The 24,650-nt window shown below is 39.3% G+C and overlaps 1 protein-coding gene across 1 annotated transcript; it reads right to left on the reverse strand.

The window, feature by feature from the left end:
* Positions 1 to 9,207: 9,207 nt before the first annotated feature.
* LOC133664742 (gastrula zinc finger protein XlCGF57.1-like) lies at positions 9,208 to 24,202 on the reverse strand. The gene is made up of 2 exons (XM_062069633.1): positions 23,787 to 24,202; positions 9,208 to 12,648 (listed from the first exon to the last, which is right to left on the reverse strand). The coding sequence occupies exons 1-2, from the start codon at positions 23,908 to 23,910 to the stop codon at positions 11,249 to 11,251; spliced, it is 1,524 nt and encodes a 507-aa protein (XP_061925617.1). The 5' UTR covers positions 23,911 to 24,202; the 3' UTR covers positions 9,208 to 11,248.
* Positions 24,203 to 24,650: the final 448 nt, after the last annotated feature.

Genomic DNA, 24,650 nt, shown 5'->3' on the forward strand with positions numbered 1-24,650 from the left:
TCTACCTGTCAACTGTCAGTTTAGCATCTTTGTTTTCAACCTGTCAACTGTCAGTTTAGCATCTTTGTTTTTTACCTGTCAACTGTCAGTTTAGCATCTTTGTTTTTTACCTGTCAACTGTCAGTTTAGCATCTTAGTTTTTTACCTGTCAACTGTCAGTTTAGCATCTTTGTTTTCTACCTGTCAACTGTCAGTTTAGCATCTTTGTTTTCAACCTGTCAACTGTCTGTTTAGCATCTTTGTTTTCTACCTGTCGACTGTCAATTCAACATCTTTGTTTTCTACCTGTCAACTGTCTGTTTAACATCTTTGTTTTCTACCTGTCGACTGTCAGTTTAGCATCTTTGTTTTGTATCTGTCGACTGTCAATTCAGCATCTTTGTTTTTTACCTGTCAACTGTCAGTTTAGCATCTTTGTTTTCTACCTGTCAACTGTCAGTTTAGCATCTTTGTTTTCTACCTGTCAACTGTCAGTTTAGCATGTTTGTTTTCTACCTATCAACTGTCAGTTTAGCATCTTTGTTTTCTACCTGTCAACTGTCAGTTTAGCATCTTTGTTTTCTACCTGTCAACCGTCAGTTTAGCATCTTTGATTTCTACCTGTCAACTGTCAGTTTAGCATCTTTGTTTTCTACCTGTCAACTGTCAGTTTAGCATCTTTGTTTTTTACCTGTCAACTGTCAGTTTAGCATCTTTGTTTTCAACCTGTCAACCGTCTGTTTAGCATCTTTGTTTTCAACCTGTCAACTGTCAGTTTAGCATCTTTGTTTTCTACCTGTCAACTGTCAGTTTAGCATCTATTTTTCTACCTGTCAACTGTCAGTTCAGCATCTTTGGTTTCTACCTGTCAACTGTCAGTTTAGCATCTTCGTTTTCTACCTGTCAACTGTCAGTTTAGCATCTTTGTTTTCTGCCTGTCAACTGTCAGTTTAGCATCTTTGTATTCTACCTGTCAACTGTCAGTTTAGCATCTTTGTTTTCTACCTGTCAACTGTCAGTTTAGCATCTTTGTTTTCTGCCTGTCAACTGTCAGTTTAGCATCTTTGTTTTCTGCATGTCAACTGTCAGTTTAGCATCTTTGTTTTCTACCTGTCAACTGTCAGTTTAGCATCTTTGTTTTCTACCTGTCAACCGTCAGTTTAGCATCTTTGTTTTTTACTTGTCAACTGTCAGTTTAGCATCTTTGTTTTCTACCTGTCAATTGTCAGTTTAGTATCTTTGTTTTCTACCTGTCAACTGCCTGTTTAGCATCTTTGTTTTTTTACCTGTCACCTGTCAGTTTAGCATCTTTGTTTTCTACCTGTCACCTGTCAGTTTAGCATCTTTGTTTTCTATCTATCAACATTCAGTTTAGCATCTTTGTTTTCCACCTGTCAACTGTCAGTTTAGCATCTTTGTTTTCTACCTGTCAACTGTCAGTTTAGCATCTTTGTTTTTTTACCTGTCACCTGTCAGTTTAGCATCTTTGTTTTCTACCTGTCAACTGTCAGTTCAGCATCTTTGTTTTCTACCTGTCAACTGTCAGTTCAGCATCTTTGTTTTCTACCTGTCACCTGTCAGTTTAGCATCTTTGTTTTCTACCTGTCAACTGTCAGTTTAGCATCTTTGTTTTCTATCTATCAACATTCAGTTTAGCATCTTTGTTTTCTACCTGTCAACTGTCAGTTTAGCATCTTTGTTTTCTACCTGTCACCTGTCAGTTTAGCATCTTTGTTTTCTACCTGTCAACTGTCAGTTTAGCATCTTGGTTTTCTACCTGTCAACTGTCAGTTTAGCATCTTTGTTTTTTACCTGTCAACTGTCAGTTTAGCATCTTTGTTTTCTACCTGTCAACTGTCAGTTCAGCATCTTTGTTTTCTAGCTGTCAACTGTCAGTTTAGCATCTTTGTTTTATACCTGTCAACTGTCAGTTCAGCATCTTTGGTTTCTACCTGTCAACTGTCAGTTTAGCATCTTTTTTTTCTACCTGTCAACTGTCAGTTTAGCATCTTTGTTTTCTGCCTGTCAACTGTCAGTTTAGCATCTTTGTTTTCTACCTGTCAACTGTCAGTTCAGCATTTTTGTTTTCTACCTGTCAACTGTCAGTTTAGCATCTTTGTTTTCTACCTGTCAACTGTCAGTTTAGCATCTTTTTTTTCTCCCTTTCAACTGTCAGTTTAGCATCTTTGTTTTCTACCTGTCAACTGTCAGTTTAGCATCTTTGTTTTCTACCTGTCAACTGTCAGTTTAGCATCTTTGTTTTCTACCTGTCAACTGTCAGTTTAACATCTTTGTTTCCTGCCTGTCAACTGTCAGTTTAGCATCTTTGTTTTCTACCTTTCAACTGTCAGTTTAGCATCTTTGTTTTCTACCTGTCAACTGTCAGTTTAGCATCTTTGTTTTCTACCTGTCAACTGTCAGTTTAGCATCTTGGTTTTCTACCTGTCAACTGTCAGTTTAGCATCTTTGTTTTCTACCTGTCAACTGTCAGTTTAGCATCTTTGTTTTCAACCTGTCAACTGTCAGTTTAGCATATTTGTTTTCTACCTGTCAACTGTCAGTTTAGCATCTTTGTTTTCTACCTGTCAACTGTCAGTTTAGCATCTTTGTTTTCAACCTGTCAACTGTCAGTTTAGCATCTTTGTTTTTTACCTGTCAACTGTCAGTTTAGCATCTTTGTTTTTTACCTGTCAACTGTCAGTTTAGCATCTTGGTTTTCTACCTGTCAACTGTCAGTTTAGCATCTTTGTTTTTTACCTGTCAACTGTCAGTTTAGCATCTTTGTTTTCTGCCTGTCAACTGTCAGTTTAGCATCTTTGTTTTCTACCTGTCAACTGTCAGTTCAGCATCTTTGTTTTCTACCTGTCAACTGTCAGTTTAGCATCTTTGTTTTCTACCTGTCAACTGTCAGTTTAGCATCTTTTTTTTCTCCCTTTCAACTGTCAGTTTAGCATCTTTGTTTTCTACCTGTCAACTGTCAGTTTAGCATCTTTGTTTTCTACCTGTCAACTGTCACTTTAGCATCTTTGTTTTCTACCTGTCAACTGTCAGTTTAGCATCTTTGTTTTCTGCCTGTCAACTGTCAGTTTAGCATCTTTGTTTTCTACCTTTCAACTGTCAGTTTAGCATCTTTGTTTTCTACCTGTCAACTGTCAGTTTAGCATCTTTGTTTTCTACCTGTCAACTGTCAGTTTAGCATCTTGGTTTTCTACCTGTCAACTGTCAGTTTAGCATCTTTGTTTTCTACCTGTCAACTGTCAGTTTAGCATCTTTGTTTTCTACCTGTCAACTGTCAGTTTAGCATCTTTTTTTTCTACCTGTCAACTGTCAGTTTAGCATCTTTGTTTTCAACCTGTCAACTGTCAGTTTAGCATATTTGTTTTCTACCTGTCAACTGTCAGTTTAGCATCTTTGTTTTCTGCCTGTCAACTGTCAGTTTAGCATCTTTGTTTTCTACCTGTCAACTGTCAGTTTAGCATCTTTGTTTTCTACCTGTCAACCGTCAGTTTAGCATCTTTGATTTCTACCTGTCAACTGTCAGTTTAGCATCTTTGTTTTCTACCTGTCAACTGTCAGTTTAGCATCTTTGTTTTTTACCTGTCAACTGTCAGTTTAGCATCTTTGTTTTCAACCTGTCAACCGTCTGTTCAGCATCTTTGTTTTCAACCTGTCAACTGTCAGTTTAGCATCTTTGTTTTCTACCTGTCAACTGTCAGTTTAGCATCTATTTTTCTACCTGTCAACTGTCAGTTCAGCATCTTTGGTTTCTACCTGTCAACTGTCAGTTTAGCATCTTTGTTTTCAACCTGTCAACTGTCAGTTTAGCATATTTGTTTTCTACCTGTCAACTGTCAGTTTAGCATCTTTGTTTTCTGCCTGTCAACTGTCAGTTTAGCATCTTTGTTTTCTACCTGTCAACTGTCAGTTTAGCATCTTTGTTTTCTACCTATCAACTGTCAGTTTAGCATCTTTGTTTTCTACCTGTCAACTGTCAGTTTAGCATCTTTGTTTTCTCCCTTTCAACTGTCAGTTTAGCATCTATCTTTGTTTTCTACCTTTCAACTGTCAGTTTAGCATCTTTGTTTTCTACCTGTCAACTGTCAGTTTAGCATCTTTGTTTTCTACCTGTCAACTGTCAGTTTAGCATCTTTGTTTTCTACCTGTCAACTGTCAGTTTAGCATCTTTGTTTTCTACCTGTCAACTGTCAGTTTAGCATCTTTGTTTTCTACCTGTCAACTGTCAGTTTAGCATCTTTGTTTTCTACCTGTCAACTGTCAGTTTAGCATATTTGTTTTTTACCTGTCAACTGTCAGTTTAGCATCTTTGTTTTTTACCTGTCAACTGTCAGTTTAGCATCTTTGTTTTTTACCTGTCAACTGTCAGTTCAGCATTTTTGTTTTCTACCTGTCAACTGTCAGTTTAGCATCTTTGTTTTCAACCTGTCAACTGTCTGTTTAGCATCTTTGTTTTCTACCTGTCGACTGTCAATTCAGCATCTTTGTTTTCTACCTGTCAACTGTCTGTTTAGCATCTTTGTTTTCTACCTGTCGACTGTCAGTTTAGCATCTTTGTTTTCTACCTGTCGACTGTCAATTCAGCATCTTTGTTTTCTACCTGTCGACTGTCAGTTTAGCATCTTTGTTTTCTACCTGTCAACTGTCAGTTTAGCATGTTTGTTTTCTACCTGTCAACTGTCAGTTTAGCATCTTTGTTTTCTACCTGTCAACTGTCAGTTTAGCATCTTTGTTTTCTACCTGTCAACTGTCAGTTTAGCATCTTTGTTTTCTACCTGTCAACTGTCAGTTTAGCATCTTTGTTTTCTACCTTGTCAACTGTCAGTTTAGCATCTTTGTTTTTTACCTGTCAACTGTCAGTTTAGCATCTTTGTTTTCAACCTGTCAACTGTCTGTTTAGCATCTTTGTTTTCAACCTGTCAACTGTCAGTTTAGCATCTTTGTTTTCTACCTGTCAACTGTCAGTTTAGCATCTGGTTTTCTACCTGTCAACTGTCAGTTCAGCATCTTTGGTTTCTACCTGTCAACTGTCAGTTTAGCATCTTCGTTTTCTACCTGTCAACTGTCAGTTTAGCATCTTTGTTTTCTACCTTTCAACTGTCAGTTTAGCATCTTTGTTTTCTACCTGTCAACTGTCAGTTTAGCATCTTTGTTTTCTACCTGTCAACTGTCAGTTTAGCATCTTTGTTTTCTACCTGTCAACTGTCAGTTTAGCATCTTTGTTTTCTACCTGTCAACTGTCAGTTTAGCATCTTTGTTTTCTACCTGTCAACTGTCAGTTTAGCATCTTTGTTTTCTACCTGTCAACTGTCAGTTTAGCATATTTGTTTTTTACCTGTCAACTGTCAGTTTAGCATCTTTGTTTTTTACCTGTCAACTGTCAGTTTAGCATCTTTGTTTTTTACCTGTCAACTGTCAGTTCAGCATTTTTGTTTTCTACCTGTCAACTGTCAGTTTAGCATCTTTGTTTTCAACCTGTCAACTGTCTGTTTAGCATCTTTGTTTTCTACCTGTCGACTGTCAATTCAGCATCTTTGTTTTCTACCTGTCAACTGTCTGTTTAGCATCTTTGTTTTCTACCTGTCGACTGTCAGTTTAGCATCTTTGTTTTCTACCTGTCGACTGTCAATTCAGCATATTTGTTTTCTACCTGTCGACTGTCAGTTTAGCATCTTTGTTTTCTACCTGTCAACTGTCAGTTTAGCATGTTTGTTTTCTACCTGTCAACTGTCAGTTTAGCATCTTTGTTTTCTACCTGTCAACTGTCAGTTTAGCATCTTTGTTTTCTACCTGTCAACTGTCAGTTTAGCATCTTTGTTTTCTACCTGTCAACTGTCAGTTTAGCATCTTTGTTTTCTACCTGTCAACTGTCAGTTTAGCATCTTTGTTTTTTACCTGTCAACTGTCAGTTTAGCATCTTTGTTTTCAACCTGTCAACTGTCTGTTTAGCATCTTTGTTTTCAACCTGTCAACTGTCAGTTTAGCATCTTTGTTTTCTACCTGTCAACTGTCAGTTTAGCATCTATTTTTCTACCTGTCAACTGTCAGTTCAGCATCTTTGGTTTCTACCTGTCAACTGTCAGTTTAGCATCTTCGTTTTCTACCTGTCAACTGTCAGTTTAGCATCTTTGTTTTCTGCCTGTCAACTGTCAGTTTAGCATCTTTGTTTTCTACCTGTCAACTGTCAGTTTAGCATCTTTGTTTTCTACCTGTCAACTGTCAGTTTAGCATCTTTGTTTTCTGCCTGTCAACTGTCAGTTTAGCATCTTTGTTTTCTACCTGTCGACTGTCAATTCAGCATCTTTGTTTTCTACCTGTCAACTGTCAGTTTAGCATCTTTGTTTTCTACCTGTCAACCGTCAGTTTAGCATCTTTGTTTTTTACTTGTCAACTGTCAGTTTAGCATCTTTGTTTTCTACCTGTCAACTGTCAGTTTAGTATCTTTGTTTTCTACCTGTCCACTGCCTGTTTAGCATCTTTGTTTTTTTACCTGTCACCTGTCAGTTTAGCATCTTTGTTTTCTACCTGTCACCTGTCAGTTTAGCATCTTTGTTTTCTATCTATCAACATTCAGTTTAGCATCTTTGTTTTCTACCTGTCAACTGTCAGTTTAGCATCTTTGTTTTCTACCTGTCAACTGTCAGTTTAGCATCTTTGTTTTTTTACCTGTCACCTGTCAGTTTAGCATCTTTGTTTTCTACCTGTCAACTGTCAGTTCAGCATCTTTGTTTTCTACCTGTCAACTGTCAGTTCAGCATCTTTGTTTTCTACCTGTCAACTGTCAGTTCAGCATCTTTGTTTTCTACCTTTCAACTGTCAGTTTAGCATCTTTGTTTTTTTACCTGTCACCTGTCAGTTTAGCATCTTCATACAAGCTTCTACTATTAAAATTAATAATTGACAATTTGTTATCACATTCAATGTTGCTATTATATTGATCATCTGTATAATAAAAACAACTATTACTGATGTGGGAGAAAAAATTTGTATCTGGATCTATATCATTTTCCAAATCCTGGTTTTTGTGATCTTTGTTGCAGAAATTTTTTAGTTCCATATTTTCTTGTTCAACAAACTTTGATGTTGTTTCAATAATCTCTATAAGTGTAGGTGGATGCAATCCTGAATCTAGGTCCTCTTGTTTAGTCGTCCCTTGGAACATAGTAGTGCCGATGCTGAATTTAGGTGCTTGTTTTCTGTCAGAGTCCATTATCATCGTTGTTGTGGTAGCTGTGTAAACTTTAAAAATTGTCCAGGTCCTTGATGTCATGGACAACAATTACTCTTGCCTCTGGACTTCCATTCAGCTTGATGTAGATTTTACAGTTGGCGCTCCAAGTTCCCTGGATTTTTCCCTGCCTTCTCAAGTCGCGTGCTTTCTTGGCGATTCCAGCATTACGTTTTGTGAGATGCTCATTCATGTACACATTTGTTCCCTTCAGCTTCTTTCCTTGTCCAATGCCATTTTAGATTTTCTGTTTACGAGTTTCACGAGCACGACTGGAGTGGCGTTGTTGTTTCTTGACGTCAGCGCCTCTTATGTCTTAAGGGCAGTTACTTCTTTCTCATGCTCGCTGGCTCCTCATCACCACTTCTACCTGTCAACTGTCAGTTTAGCATCTTTGTTTTCAACCTGTCAACTGTCAGTTCAGCATCTTTGTTTTCTACCTGTCAACTGTCAGTTTAGCATCTTTGTTTTCTACCTGTCAACTGTCAGTTTAGCATCTTTGTTTTCTACTTGTCAACTGTCAGTTTAGCATCTTTGTTTTCAACCTGTCAACTGTCAGTTCAGCATCTTTGTTTTCTACCTGTCAACTGTCAGTTTAGCATCTTTGTTTTCTACCTGTCAACTGTCAGTTCAGCATCTTTGTTTTCTACCTGTCAACTGTCAGTTTAGCATCTTTGTTTTCTACCTGTCAACTGTCAGTTTAGCATCTTTGTTTTCTACCTGTCAACTGTCAGTTTAGCATCTTTGTTTTCTAACTGTCAGTTTAGCATCTTTGTTTTCTACCTGTCACCTGTCAGTTTAGCATCTTTGTTTTCTAGCTGTCAACTGTCAGTTTAGCATCTTTGTTTTCTACCTGTCAACTGTCAGTTTAGCATCTTTGTTTTTTTACCTGTCAACTGTCAGTTTAGCATCTTTGTTTTCTACCTGTCAACTGTCTGTTTAGCATCTTTGTTTTCTACCTGTCAACTGTCAGTTTAGCATCTTTGTTTTCTACCTGTCAACTGTCAGTTTAGCATCTTTGTTTTTTTACCTGTCAACTGTCAGTTTGGCATCTTTGTTTTCTACCTGTCAATTGTCAGTTTAGCATCTTTGTTTTCTACCTGTCAACTGTCAGTTTAGCATCTTTGTTTTCTACCTGTCAACTGTCAGTTTAGCATCTTTGTTTTCTACCTGTCAACTGTCAGTTTAGCATCTTTGTTTTCTACCTGTCAACTGTCAGTTTAGGCTGCTCGCTGGCTCCTCATCACCACTTCAAGATGGCGGCCCAATTTCTCGCGTCACAGCAGCCAATGCTGCGTCTACTTCTAACATGTCTGTGTTGCCATCCACCAAGCTACTGGCACTTGCACGCACTCACTGTTTCCGCTCCCTCCCTTCTCTCGCCCACTCACTCACTGACGTCACTCACCTCACACGCTGTCATATTTTAAAGGGCCACACACACACACACACACACACACACACACACACACACACACACACACACACACACACACACACACACACACACACACACACACACACACACACACACACATACGCTACTCTCATTAACACCTGGTTGGCAAGTTGTACCACGTGACCGCGTCGGGAAGCGCTTCAGACTTGCCGGGAGATTCGACAACTCATAAATGAAATTATTTGAAGATTTCATTGTTAAGTACGACCTTAAAAATAATTACAAAAATTAAAAAGGCTTTCGTTCCAAATGGTTTAATTACAGCATATCTTCTTTTTTCAATTCTGTACTATTTCCCCTTCACTGTATTTTCTCTGGAACGAAACAAAATATTCATAACTTGAAATTTTCCATTCTTCCAACAGCAAAGGAGTTCATTTAAGGGAAAAAAAAAACTGAATTGACCACTTAAAACATTTTTTAGGATGTTGTTTTGCAATTGAAGACAACACTTGTTAGTTCTGTGATAGGGAAACTAAATAGTTTATTTTGTGAATGTATGCAAAGTAAATAAGATGATGTACAATATTGGCTTTTGCCTGATTGATATTGATATTGTTTTGGGGATGTTAAAAAATAAAAAAAACGTAAAAAATGTTTAAAACACAATAATAGTTTGTTTTTATTAATCCACAAATGTTTTTTTTTTAAAACAAAGCCATCCTTCCACAAATAATTCAGCCATTTTCTCTCACTTTTATATTGCATAAATGTCTGAGTACATACATATAAAACAATCACATATCATCATATTACAAAAGAGAGTAATAAAGATAATTAATAAAATGGATTATAGAGACCCAACAAATGATTCATAAAGTCACACATTTTAAAATGGCATAAAAGACAACTGTTCAAATGATGTATAAAGTAAATAATAATATTCTTCCTGAAGTGGTCCAGAAGATGTTTCAGATGTGAACCAGTACATATGTATATCATATAAAGGTGCTAATCTATGGGATCATTAACAATTAGAAATAATATGTAACACTTCAATATTTCTAACACCTATAAAAAACACTATTATGAATAAGTATAAAATTGTATTATCGTAAAAGCAGTGAAGTTGGCAGGTTGTGTAAATGGTAAATAAAAACAGAATACAATGTTTTGCAAATCATTTTCTACTTATATTCAATTGAATAGACTGCAAAGACAAGATATTTATTGTTTACACTGAGAAACTTCATTTTTTTTGGCAAATAATCATGATCTTAGAATTTAATGGCAGCAACACATTACAAAAAAGTTGTAACAGTGGCATGTTCACCACTGTGTTACATGGCCTTTCCTTGTAACAACACTCAGTAAATATTTGGGAACTGAGGAGACACATTTTTGAAGTGGAATTATTTCCCATTCTTGCTTGATGTACAGCTTAAGATGTTCAACAGTCTCCCTTCTCATATTTTAGGCTTCATAATGCACCACACATTTTCAACGGGAGACAGGTCTGGACTACAGGCAGGCCAGTCTAGTACCCGCACTTTATTCACTATGAAGCCATGCTGTTGTAACACGTGGCTTGGCATTGTCTTGCTGAAATAAGCAGGGGCGTCCATGATAACGTTGCTTGGATGGCAACATATGTTGCTCTAAAAGCTGTATGTACCTTTCAGCATTAATGGTGCCTTCACAGATGTGTAAGTTACCCATGCCTTGGGCACTAATACACCCCCATACCATCACACATGCTATATAACAATCCGGACGGTTCTTTTCCTCTTTGGTCAGTAGGACACGACGTCCACAGTTTCCAAAAACAATTTAAAATGTGGACTCGCCAGACCACAGAACACTTTTCCTCTTTGCATCAGTCCATCTTAAATGAGCTTGGGCCCCGCGAAACCGGCGGCGTTTCTGGGTGTTGTTGATAATCGGCTTTGGCTTTGCATAGTAGAGTTTTAACTTGCACTTACAGATGTAGCGACCGACTGTAGTTACTGACAGTGGTTTTCTGAAGTGTTCCTGAGCCCATGTGGTGATATCCTTTAAACACTGATGTCGCTTTTTTATGCAGTACCGCCTGGTCATGGGCATTCAATGATTTCTCCAGATTCTCTGAACCCTTTGATATTACGGACCGTAGATGGTGAAATCCCTAAATTCTTTGCATTAGCTCCTTGAGAAATGTTGTTCTTAAAGTGTTCGACAATTTGCTCACGCATTTGTTGACAACGTGGTGACCCTCGCCCCATCCTTGTTTGTGAATTACTGAGCATTTCATGGAAGCTGCTTTTATACCCAATCATGGCACCCACCTGTTCCCAATGAGCCTGTTCACCTGTGGGATGTTCCAAATAAGTGTTTGATGAGCATTCCTCAACTTTCTCAGTCTTTTTTTAAACATGTTGCAGGCATCAAATTCCAAATGGGCTAATATTTGCAAAAAAAATAACAGTTTCTCAGTGTGAACATGAAATATCTTGTATTTGCAGTCTATTCAATTGAATATAAGTTGAAAAGGATACACAAACAACAACAACATCACACATGTTATATGTGCTAAAGTTGTTAGAAAGTCAAAATTAAAGTCTTGACAGTTTATTACAAAACCTGCAGGTTCATTTGCTGCTGCTGTTCTCACCAGCACACTTGTGTTTCTTACACTGGTACTTATAAGAGAATCTTTCACCACACACACTGCAACTCAACACTTTCTCTCCCGTGTGTGTTCTCATGTGTGCTACAAGGTTTGGTCGGTCACAAAAGCTTCTGTTGCAGATTGAACAGCAATGTGATTTTTCACCAGTGTGTGTTCTCTTGTGTCTTTTCAAACACTGATTTTCTGTAAAACCTTTACCACAGGTTGAACAGGAAAAAGGTTTTTCACCAGTGTGTGTTCTCATGTGTACTTTCAAATTGTTACTTTGTACAAAACCTTTACTACAGATTGAACATATAAAAGATTTTTCTCCAGTGTGTATTCTTCTGTGTTTTTCCATACATGAACTTTGTGCAAAACCTTTACCACAGATTGAGCAGGTAAAAGGTTTTTCCCCGGTGTGTGTTCTCATGTGTACCTTCAAATTGTGACTTAGAACAAAACCTTTACCACAGATTAAACATGTAAAAGGGTTTTTTTCTCCGGTGTGTAATATTGCGTGTCTTTTCAAACTCTGACTGTGTGTAAAACCTTTACCACATATTGAACAGATAAAAGGTTTTTCTCCAGTGTGTATTCGCATATGTAATTTCAAATTGTGGCTCGTTCCAAAACCTTTACCGCAGATTGAACAGACATAAGGTTTTTCTCCAGTGTGTGTTCTCATGTGTACTTTCAAATTTTGACTTAGTCCAAAACTTTTACCACATACTGAGCAGGTGAAGGGTTTTTCTCCAGTGTGTCTTCTCGTGTGTGTTTTCAGATTACGACGGTAATTGAATGTTTTGTCGCAGTGAGAACATTTAAAGCGAGTGTTGTCAGTGTGACATGTCTTATCATCTTTAGAGTGTTCATCATCAGTGTCAGAAGAGTGTGACGTTGTGTCCTCACTATCTGATAGTGGAGCTACGAGCTGGTCTGCTTGTGATCCTCCACAGTGGTCTCCATCAGCTTCTGTTGTCATGTGTTGTGTTGAGCTGCTGCTTGGAGGCTCCGCCTCTCTCTTCTCCTCACTTTCACCTTTGACCTCACCATCTTCACTCTTCACAGGGACACCAGTCACTGGGAACTCCACCGGTCCTTCAATATGCTCTCCCTCCTGACTGATGCAGTGTTCCACCTCTTCCTCTTTAGGGTACAGGGGCTGTGGCGCCTCCTCTTCCTTTTTAAAGTGGGTGGTCAGTGGTTCCTCCTTATTCCGATCAATGCTGGGGTTCAGTGGATTCTCCACTTTATTTTTAAAGCGTGGGGTTCCTGGCACCTCCTCTTCCTCTTTAAAGCAAGGGTGTTGTGGCTCATCCAGCTGCATCCTGAAACTCCGCTCCTTTTGCTCAGGGAGAAGATGTTCTTCACAGACGTCTGCAGGACACAAGAAGACAAAAATATGCTTTTAGAAACATACAGTGTGCTCACATTTAAGTTGTTCAACCTACAGGTTATTGTATGAACTAGTCCAAAATCTCTGGGGGGAGGGGGGGGCAAACACGCCGCCCTTTACAACATTATCCACAGGAAAAGGAGACCATGAGGTACTTTTTACTAGAGATGGACGATAGAAGTTAAAATATATAATGTGATAGATTATTTAATACAGAATTGCAAATAAAAACATTTGTGAAATGGGTAATAAAGACTCCTAATTTATTTGGTGACAAATGCAGTAACATATTACATAATTTTTTTGTTTTTTTATTATTATTGACATGTTAAAGGCCTACTGAAACCCACTACTACCGACCATGCAGTCTGATAGTTTATATATCAATGATGAAATCTTAACATCGCAACACATGCCAATACGGCCGGGTTATCTTATAAAGTGACATTTAAAACTTCCCGGGAAATATCCGGCTGAAACGTCGCGGTATGATGACGTATGCGCGTGACGAAGTCAGAGTAACGGAAGTTATGGTACCCGTAGAATCCTATACAAAAAACTCTGTTTTCACTTCATAATTCCACAGTATTCTGGACATATTTTGCAATTTGTTTAATGAACAATGAAGGCTGCAAAGAAGACAGTTGTAGGTGGGATCGGTGTATTAGCAGCGGACTACAGCAACACAACCAGGAGGACTTTGTTGGAGCGCTAGCCGCGCTAGCCGCGCTAGCCGCCGACCTCACCTTGACTTCCCACGTCTCCGGGCCGCCAAACGCATCGGGTGAAGTCCTTCGTCCTTCTGCCGATCGCTGGAACGCAGGTGAGCACGGGTGTCGATGAGTAGATGAGGGCTGGCTGGCGTAGGTGGAGAGCTAATGTTTTTAGCATAGCTCTGTGAGGTCCCGTTGCTAAGTTAGCTTCAATGGCGTCGTTAGCACAGCATTGTTAACATTCGCCAGCCTGGAAAGCATTAACCGTGTATTTACATGTCCACGGTTTAATAGTATTGTTGATTTTCTATATATCCTTCCTTCTATCCTTTATTTTTTTGTTTCTATATGCAGTTAAAGCACGATGCTATCACGTTAGCTCGTAGCTAAAGCATTTCGCCGATGTATTGTCGTGGAGATAAAAGGCACTGAATGTCCATTTTGCGTTCTCGACTCTCATTTTCAAGAGGATATAGTATCCGAGGTGGTTTAAAATACAAATCCGTGATCCACAATAGAAAAAGGAGAGAGTGTGGAATCCAATGAGCCAGCTTGTACCTAAGTTACGGTCAGAGCGAAAAAAGATACGTCCATCACTGCCTCTCAAGTCCTTCACTGTAACGTTCCTCATCTACGAATCTTTCATCCTCGCTCAAATTAATGGGGTAATCATCACTTTCTCGGTCCGAATCTCTCTCGCTCCATTGTAAACAACGGGGAATTGTGAGGAATACTAGCTCCTGTGACGTCACGCTATTTCCGGTACAGGCAAGGCTTTTTTTTTATCAGCGAGCAAAAGTTGCAAACTTTATCGTCGATTTTCTCTTACTAAATCCTTTCAGCAAAAATATGGCAATATCGCGAAATGATCAAGTATGACACATAGAATGGATCTGCTATTCCCGTTTAAATTAAAAAAAATCATTTCAGTAGGCCTTTAATTTACAGCTAATATCTTGTTTTAGCTACACTTCTGTTCAAATGTAATAATCACTTATACTTCTGCTGTTTGGATACTTGACATTTGTTTTAGGTATGTGGCATGTGGGTAATAATCCAAGTTAATTTTTGATCACAATTATAATCAGGAAAAAAAACACATGACGGCGGTGTAACAATATAAATATTTAAATTATTACCTACTATTGGCTCTGATTAAAAGTATTTGGAATTTGCTCTTAAAGTCCTCCTGTGTCCAGGGACTTATTTACTGAGTTTGCAAACAAACCAACTCATGTTGATCTGTAGTAATGGCCGTATACTGATACTATACTATATTATATATCACATTACTACGGATAACTACATGTTAGTTGTTGTACTTTCTTTGTATGTATGGATTACTTGGGTTGTTCCAAACATCTGGTGATTTTTTTTTTATGTCAATAGCACTTTTGGAAATATATTTAGTGAGGAAAATGTTGACGTGTTACCAGAGGTGGGTAGAGCACCCAAAAATTGTACTCAAGTAAGAGTACAGTTACTTTAGACTAATATGACTCAAGTAGAAGTAAAAAGTAGTCATCAAAATAATGTAAGAGTAATAAGTATGCGTGAAAAAAATACTCAAGTATTGTGTAACTTCTGATTTATTTAGTAGCCATTTTTGGACTACAACCGTAGTTTGAGTGTTTGCGTGGGTATGGTTTTCTTCTCAGCACTTTGCCACTTATCAGTGCATAAAAAGTGATAATTAAATAAAGTTTGCTTTGATTGGATTTACAAACTCAAAAGCCACTCAGCTGTTGACGCACAAGCGAGCTTACAGCTAATGCTGAAGCATTGCCGTCGCAAGGCCATGTGTTGCTATGGTAGAAAAACAGTAACCTCAGTGTTTGCTCTTACAATAACAACGTCGCTACGGCTTGGTTATTATACAGGCTATGGAACGTACAGTCGTGGTCAAAAGTGTACATACACTTGTAAAGAACATCATGTCATGGCTGTCTTGGGTTTCCAATCATTTCTACAACTCTTATTTTTTTTTGTGATAGAGTGATTGGAGCACATACTTGTGGGTCACAAAAAACATTCATGAAGTTTGCTTCTTTTATGAATTTATTATGTGTCTACTGAAAATGTGAGGGTCAAAAGTATACATACAGCAATGTTAAAGGCCTACTGAAAGCCACTACTAGCGACCACGCAGTCTGATGGTTTATATATCAATGATGAAATCTTAACATTGCAACACATGCCAATACGGCCGGGTTAACTTATAAAGTGACATTTTAAATTTCCCGCTAAACTTCCGGTTGAAAACGTCTATGTATGATGACGTAACAGAAGTATCGGTACCCCATTGAATACAATACAAAATAGCTCTGTTTTCATCTCATAATTCCACAGTATTCTGGACATCTGTGTTGGTGAATCTTTTGCAATTTGTTTAATGAACAATGGAGACTGCAAAGAAGAAAGTTGTAGGTGGGATCGGTGTATTACCGGCTGGCTGCAGCAACATAACCAGGAAGACTTTGACTCGGATAGCAGACGCGCTAGCCGACGCTAGCCACCGACCGCACGGATGATCGTGGTGAAGTCCTTCGTCCTTCCGTCGATCGCTGGAACGCAGGTGAGCACGGGTGTTGAGCAGATGAGGGCTGGCTGGCGTAAGTGGAGCGCTAATGTTTTTTATCATAGCTCTGTGAGGTCCCGTTATACTAAGTTAGCTTCAGTGGCGTCGTTAGCAACCGCATTTTTAAGCTTCGCCAAGCTGGAAAGCATTAACCGTGTATTTACATGTTCATGGTTTAATAGTATTGTTGATTTTCTGTCTATCCTTCCAGTCAGGGGCTTATTTATTTTGTTTGTATATGCAGTTAAGCTCGATGCTATCACGTTAGCTCCGTAGCTAAAGTGTTTCGTCGATGTATTGTCGTGGAGATAAAAGTCACTGTGAATGTCCATTTCGCGTTCGCGACTCTCATTTTCAAGAGGATATAGTATCCGAGGTGGTTTAAAATACAAATCCGTGATCCACAATATAAAAAGGAGAAAGTGTGGAATCCAATGAGCCAGCTTGTACCTAAGTTACGGTCAGAGCGAAAAAAGATATGTCTTGCACTGCATTCTAGTCCGTCACTAACGTTCCTCATCCACGAATCTTTCATCCTCGCTCAAATTAATGGGGTAATCGTCGCTTTCTCGGTCCGAATCGCTCTAGCTGCATTGAAAACAATAGGAAAATATGAGGAGGCGATCAACTGACTACGTCACGCTACTTCCGGTACAGGCAAGGCTTTTTTTTATCAGAGACCAAAAGTTGCGAACTTTATCGTCGTTGTTTTATACTAAATCCTTTCAGCAAAAATATGGCAATATCGCGAAATGATCAAGTATGACACATAGAATGGATCTGCTGTCCCCGTTTAAATAAAAAAAATTCATTTCAGTAGGCCTTTAATATTTGCTTACATGTCCCTTGGCAAGTTTCACTGCAATAAAGCTGTTGTTTCATCTGACCACAGAACTTTCCTCCAGAAGGTCTTATCTTTGTCCATATGATGTCAAAAATGTAGCTGTTTGGCAACAATACCCAGCAATATGTTTGGAGGAGAAAAGGTAAGGCCTTTAATCCCAGGAACACCATTCCTACCGTCAAGCGTGGTGGTGGTACTATTATGCTCTAGGCCTGTTTTGCTGCCAATGGAACTGCTGCTTTAAATGGGACGATGAAAAAGGAGGATTGCCTCCCAAATTCTTCAGGACAACCTAAAATAATCAGCCCGGAGGTTGGGTCTTGGGCGCAGTTGGGTGTTCCAACAGGACAATGACCCCAAACACACGTCCAAAGTGGTAAAGGAATGGCTAAATCAGGCTAGAATTACGGTTTTAGAATGGCTTTTCCAAAGTCCTGACCTAAACGTGTGGACAATGCTGAAGAAACAAGTCCATGTCAACTTGATGCTGATTCAAGAAAAGGCCAACAGTCTTTTTGAAAAGTTAAAAGACTGAAAAGGGTCCAGAATACAAAAGTGAAGAGTTTGCTGCCAGTCGTGTCTGCTTTCACCATTTTAGGTGTTGTGCGGATTTGCATAATATTAAAGTGCAAGGAGGAAGCAGCAAGCGCGGATCATGCTGCAGCGCGTGACTTTCCTGGTATGTTGGCTGAAATGCTAAAAGAGGGGGATTACATTGCCGGACAAGTATTCAACGTGGATGAGACGGACTTATTTTGGAGGCGGGTGCCGGGGCGTACGTACATCGCCAAGGAAGAGAAATCGGCGCCAGGACATAAAGTGGCTAAGGAGCATACTTGCCAACCTTGAGACCTCCGATATCGGAGGTGGGGCGGGGGGGGGGGGTTAAGAGGAGAGTATATTTACAGCTAGAATTCACCAACTGAAGTATTTCATATATATATATATATATATATATATATATATATATATATATATATATATATATATATATATATATATATATATATATATATATATATATATATATATATATATATATATATATATATATATATATATGAAATACTTGACTTTCAGTGAATTCTAGCTATATATATATATATTTATTTATTTTATTATACATATAAATAAAATAAATACTTGAATTTTAGTGTTCCGGAGGCTATCCAGTAGATGGCAGCATTGTCCTGTTTAACTTCTCCGTTCATGTCTGAGTATATCATTTCGGCCACCGTGTTCAATGGAGAAGTCTGTTCTACAAAATGTACAGGCAACATAATTACATACCCCTTTCCCTTCGAACTGTCCTGGATGAACTGAAATTCTTGTTTTCATTCGTTTTGGAACTTGCAAGCATATTTCTTCATCTTGCTCGTCGACGGCGTCGCCATGTCTGTAACTTCCTCGTTCTTCTGCTTCGTCTCCTTGTTGCGTGCGCAGTTGTGCACTCTACTCTCTAAAAGCCGTAGATGTTATGACGTCATTGGGCAGGCAAGCTGTTTATATTGTGGGAAAGGGGACGTGAGAACAGGCTGTCCCCACTCAGGTCCGCATTGAGCTGGAGGGGGAGTGGCCTCCAGCTGCCGGGAGGTTATCGGGAGAGGCGCTGAATGCCGGGAGTCTCCCGCTAAAAACGGGAGGGTTGGCAAGTATGCTAAGGAGAGACTGACACTTTTGCTTGGACAGAATGCTGCGGCAGACTGTAAACTTAAGCCTTTGCTTGTTTAGCAATCTGAGAACCCAAGGGCTTTCAAGGGCATTTGGAAGGGCTCACTTCCAGTCATCTGGAATTCCAACAAAAAGGCTTGGATAACATTGGCCGTCTTTGAAGATTGGTTTACCAATCCTTTCGTACCCGAGGTTGAGAGATAGTGCACTGCAAATAACATTAATTTAAAGATTGTATTACCGTAATTTCCGGACTATAAGCCGCTACTTTTTCCCCTTGTTCTGGTCCCTGCGGCTTATACAAGGGTGCGGCTTATTTACGGCCTGTTCTTCACCGACACCGACGAAGAGGATTTCGGTGGTTTTAGTACGCAGGAGGAAGACGATGACACAATGATTAAAGACTGACTTTTCATATACCGGTAGGCTGGTTATTTTGATAACGTACAGGCGAGCACTTTGTATTACTTTGCACCGTTGTATTATTTGTACTCTGCACGAATGCTGTTCGCCATGTCAAAGATGTGAAAGTTTGATTGAATGATTGAAAGATTTATTGTTAATAAATGGGACGCTTTGCGTTCCCAAACAGTCATCTCTGTCCCGAGAATCCCCTCCGTGGTAGCAGGATCCCCTATATACTACGGTAATTACACATCAAAACCCTGCGGCTTATAGTCGGGTGCGGCTTATATATGGAGCAATCTGTATTTTCCCCTAAATTTAGCTGGTGCGGCTTATAGTCAGGTGCGGCTTATAGTCCGGAAATTACGGTAGTTCTTGACTATGCACCTGGCCATCCTGCATTTTTAGATTACTTGAATCCAACTATTAAAGTTGCGTACTTTCCACCAATTACTACATTCCTTCTCCAGCCAACGGACCAAGGCGTGATTGCCTCTTTCGAAGCCTACTATTTACAGAGGACATTCTCGAAGGCAGTCAAAGCAACTGAAGGACCAGATGGCAAGACCTTAAAGGAATGGTGGCGGTCGTACAACATCTATGAAGCTGTCAAGAACATTGCTGATGCATGGGATGAGGTTAATATTGTGTGGGGAAAAAGCTATGCCCTCAATTTGTGAATGATTTTCACGGTTTTGAGGATACAGTTGAAGAAGTGACTGAGAATTTGTGGCTCTTGGTAACCAGCTGCAACTCGCTCACGCATTTGTTGACAAAGTGGTGACCCTCGCCCCGTCCTTGTTTGTGAATGACTGAGCATTTCATGGAAGCTGCTTTTATACCCAATCATGGCACCCACCTGTTCCCAATTAGCCTGTTCACCTGTGGGATGTTCCAAATAAGTCTTTGATGAGCATTCCTCAACTTTCTCAGCCTTTTTTTGCCACTTGTGCAAGCTTTTTTGAAACATGTTGCAGGCATCAAATTCCAAATGAGCTACTATTTGCAAGAAAAACAACAAAGTTTACCAGTTTGAATGTTAAATATCTTGTCTTTGCAGTCTATTCAATTGAATATAAGTTGAAAAGGATTTGCAAAACATTGCACCGTATTTTTCGGATTATAAATCGCAGTTTTTTTCATAGTTTGGTGCGATTTATACTCCGGGGCAATTTATGTGTGAAATTTAAGGCTGCAGCTAACGATTATTTTTCTATCGATTAATCTATAGATTATTTTTTTTCGATTAATCGGTTAATCTATAGATTATTTTTTCGATTAATCTATAGATTATTTTTCCTTTTACCGATTATTTATTTATTTAAAACGAAGATGAAAAAATAAATGTAGGCCTGTTTTTTCAAAAGGCATGGCTTTTATTTACAAAAAAAAGAAGTATGGCCACTCAGTCAACATTGACAACAACATGACAAAATATTCTGTAACAATGGAAACATTTAAAACTTTTAACATTTAACAAAATTAAAAGTAGCTTATTTGCTTTTTAATGTGCAAATATAAAAGTCAACATCCAGCGCAAATCTTAATATTCTGCAATAGTATAAGCATTTCAAAAGTAAAAGTATTGCTTATTTTGCTTTAAAATGTGCAAAAATAAAGATAAACATCCAATACAAAAAAGTGCAAAACGAAATATTCTGTAACAACAGTGTAAACATTTCAACAAAAGTGAAAGTATTGCTTATTTGCTAAAATGTGCAAAAATAAAGATAAACATCTAATACAAAAAAGTGCCAATCTAAATATTCTGGAGCACTGTAAACATTAAGTATTGCTTTTAAAATGTGCAAAATAAACATCCAGTCCAACACAGTACACAATAACCAATTCTACTCATTCCAGTGAGTGACTAACAATTGTAATGAAGAAAGGTTAGCATGTCTACATGCTCTGCTTCTTTTCTTGTTTACAATATTCCCAGCAGCTGAAAATAGGCGCTCAGAAGGGGTCGATGTGGCTGGAACTGAGAGCTAATTACCGGTAGCCTTCACCTCAAGCCAGGACTGCGAGCGAGCTGAGCTCCAGTTTATATTCCTAGAAGGTCAACGGGCTCATAGTGATGTTACTAGTAGTTGACTGGGAGGTGTTTATTATCATTTGGGGAGAGTCCGCTGCCCGATGCTCACCTGCTAAACACCTATCTGCTCCACGCTGAAGCGCTGACTACATGCGCTCTGAATATGCACTGCTGATTGGCTGATAACGCTTTGTATAACGCTTTGTGTGTACCAATCAGATGGTTGTGTGGGTGGGACAATGCTGCGTGCTGAGACAGAGGCAGCCGCAGAAGGAGCGAAGCAGCTTGTTAAGACTTTAGCAGCTAAAGTTAGCTTTAGCTTAGAAACTCGTTCGGTACACCCCCGTACCGAACCGAAAGCCTTGTACCGAAACGGTTCAATACAAAACACGTACCGTTACACCCCTAGCAGATACAAATGACACATTCATGTTTTTGTGTAATGATGACAACGTATGCTCGCGCGGACGATTGACTAGTTGATGGTTTTCTTTTCAAATGTTCGTTCATAGCCGTTGTGCTGCTATGATAGGCCATTCCCGCTCGACACAGTGTGCATACAACAACATTATTAGGCCGTGTATTGAAATACTCCCACACTTTTGATCACTTTTGGCATGATTTTTTCCCCCTCGCTCGCACAGTCTGCTTTGCGCTCCGCCATGACGGTAGTGTGACGTAAATATGCGACGCGTCAACGCACAAAAACGGCGTCGACGTATTTACATAACCGATGACGTCGACTACGTCGACGCGTCGTTTCAGCCTTAGTGAAATTATTAACACATTACCGTAAAATATCAAATAATATTATTTATCTCATTTCCGTAAGAGACGAGGCGAATGTCAGCAATCGTCACACACACGTCAACCAATAAAAATTTGGCGGGCGCGGGTCATGGCTGAAGTGCATTGTGGGTCATGGCAGAAGTGCATTGTGGGTCATGGGATGCTACCTGCTACTACGTCCGTAGCTACAGTATAAAAATGGATCATTTCAAAATTGGCGGTAACTTATAAAAACTGACAAGGGCTGAACAAAAATGGCACCGAAAAGGAAATCATATACTGCAGACTACAAGCTGGACGTAGTGAAATATGCAGCAGAGAACGGCAAGAGGAAGCGGCGCACACCTTTGGAGTTGGCAGAGTTGTTTAGAAGCGACACCGAGGAAGAAGATTTCATGGGATTTAGCGATTGGGAGTGACAGATTGTTTGGTAAACGTATAGCATGTTCTATATGTTATAGTTATTTGAATGACTCTTACCATAATATGTTACGTTAACATACCAGTTGGTTATTTATGCCTCATATAACGTACACTTATTCAGCCTGTTGTTCACTATTCTTTAGACATTTTAAATTGCCTTTCAAATGTCTATTCTTGGTGTTGGATTTTATCAAATAAATTTCCCCCCAAAATTAGACTTATACTCGAGTGCGGCGTATATATGTTTTTTTCTTCTTTATTATGCATTTTCGGCCGGTGCGGCGTATACTCCAGAGCGACTTATGGGTGAGGGCCGACATCCGGGCAACTGAGCTACATACGGGTTCTTCGAGCCATAGCAACCAGACTGGCGTTGAAAACAAACCGTTGCCATTACTCTTTAACCTGTCGACCTACGCTGATTAAACCCGTCATTCTGCCTCCAAAATGCCGAAAAACTGTGTTGTTTTTGGTTGTGCTAACCACAACTGGAAACAGGGAAAACAAAGGTTGTATTTTGTTCTGCCAAAGCGTGATAAAAGCCCACAGAGACGAGACAAATGGCTCGCAGCATTACACCGGGAAAACGAGGACAGTTCTCACTGGAGTCCCCCAAAGTCCCGGCGGGTCGTGTGTTCGGATCACTTCGTTTCTGGTAAATATAAGGAACAAAAATCCACCTTCTTAACCACAACTTGGCTATACGTCCGTGCTAATGTTGTACTTGTTGAATTTGTACCTTATAACGTTCGACAGCTGAAGTTGTTGTACAAAAATAACATGCGGTATATACTATATAGTCTATAGCCTAGCTAGCTATTTTCGAAAACCGGACAACGAGAGGATACCAAAGGCAGCGTTAAGATGGACACCACCGGGAAAGCGTAAGCCAGGGCGGCCAAAGAACACCTGGCGAAGAACAGTTGAAGGGGAGCTGAAAGAGATGACGCTTACATGGGGCGAGGCACAGAGACTAGCACAGCAGCGAGATGAATGGCGTCGAGTCGTCGAAGCCTTATTTCCCATCCGGGAAGAAGAGGATTAAGTTAAGTAAGTAATATACTATATAGTCTATAGCCTAGCTAGCTATTTTCGAAAACAGGTTTCGTTTAAATTTGCACTTAACAGTTGGGTTTTTAAAAACCAATAAACCCTATAATTTTCATGTTGCCATTCAATACATGTAGCCCTCAAATCTCTCAATATTTTATACACTAACACTTGATCTTGTTGTTGATAACTTCCGCGTCTCTTTCTTAGTAGCGCGCAGGCTAAGCTAACTAGCAAGCTAAGCTAAGCCTGAGAAGATTTAAAGTTCACTGAGACGAGTCTGACGCAAATAATACATTTTCGTTTTTTCACACGATATGCGAATAAGTAAAAATGCGTAAATGAAGGATTTAACGCCGACTTCCAAGCCACAACGCTCCTTAAATGCTTTTTCTGTCAATGCTGTGTTCGCTGTGAGCTGGTTTGTTTTCAACGAATTCCCGGTTGCTAGGGGGTTGGTAGGCGGAAGTGACGTAGGTCCGCCCTCACCCATATATGTACATCAACCTCACAAGACAACCAAACTTCTTATACACAATATATTTAAGAATAGTGTTAATAATCAAATATAAAGTTAGTAAATATGTGAGAGTAAGAAGTAAACAAACCTGGTCTGTGTAACACAACTTGATGATGTTTCTTATAATAAACATCCAGTAGTTGATGTCGCTCCTTCTCCTCTTTTGTTGGACAAAGTTCCTCCTCGTACTTTGCTATCGTTCTTTCGCACATTTTCACACAATCACAACACTTTACACTCACATTAGTTCCCTACTTAGCGATGTTTAAATAACTTCCGCGTCTCTTTGTTAGCAGCTAACAAGCTAAGCTAACTAGCCAGCTAAACTAGCTGCAAGCTACCTTAAATGAAGCTAGCAAACAGGAGAAGTGTCAAAGTGCGCTCAGACTAATGTATCCTGCTACAAACAATTATTAACCGTGTGTACTCTATTAGACAACATATATGTAAGAACACAGAAATATAATGCCCGCGTTTAGGCCTTCTCCGTCAGACGCCATCTTGCTTTATCACCCGCTCGGTCCACGCATGCGCGAAATCGACATCACTTCCGTGAACAGACCATCGATCATTTACTACTTTATTCAGTGGATAAAAGTGTGGCGATTGATCATTTTTATGTTCTTTTTCCCTTTTACTCCTCGGCAAAATATCAAGTTATACACACATTAATTAATCAAACATGTAAATATCACAGAACGTGACGTCGGAGAAGATCCCCGTCGTAATCTTCGCGCATGCGTGCACCGATCGGGTCTTCCGCGCTAGCACTGGCAGGATAGCAACATGTGGAAACAGTTTTATTGACAATAACACAATTACAGTGGCAGGGGGGAAACATATTAGCTGTAACAAATTGCAGATTGAAAGGTGGTCCACTTTGGTCACGTGATTATATTTCAGAAAGCTTTACAGTTGTAATTAATAAATGCCACCTTTCACCAGCAACAGG

Source organism: Entelurus aequoreus, linkage group LG14, assembly GCF_033978785.1.
Source record: "Entelurus aequoreus isolate RoL-2023_Sb linkage group LG14, RoL_Eaeq_v1.1, whole genome shotgun sequence".
In the NCBI taxonomy this organism is placed as follows: domain Eukaryota; kingdom Metazoa; phylum Chordata; class Actinopteri; order Syngnathiformes; family Syngnathidae; genus Entelurus; species Entelurus aequoreus.

What these genes read in the sequence shown, in the direction of transcription:
- LOC133664742 (XM_062069633.1), bottom strand. Translation starts at nt 23,910, where the DNA reads ATGTGCGAAAGAACGATAGCAAAGTACGAGGAGGAACTTTGTCCAACA. An exon ending in AGTTGTGTTACACAGACCAG is followed by an intron (nt 12,649 to 23,786) that starts GTTTGTTTACTT and finishes TGTGTCCTGCAG; the next exon opens with ACGTCTGTGAAGAACATCTT.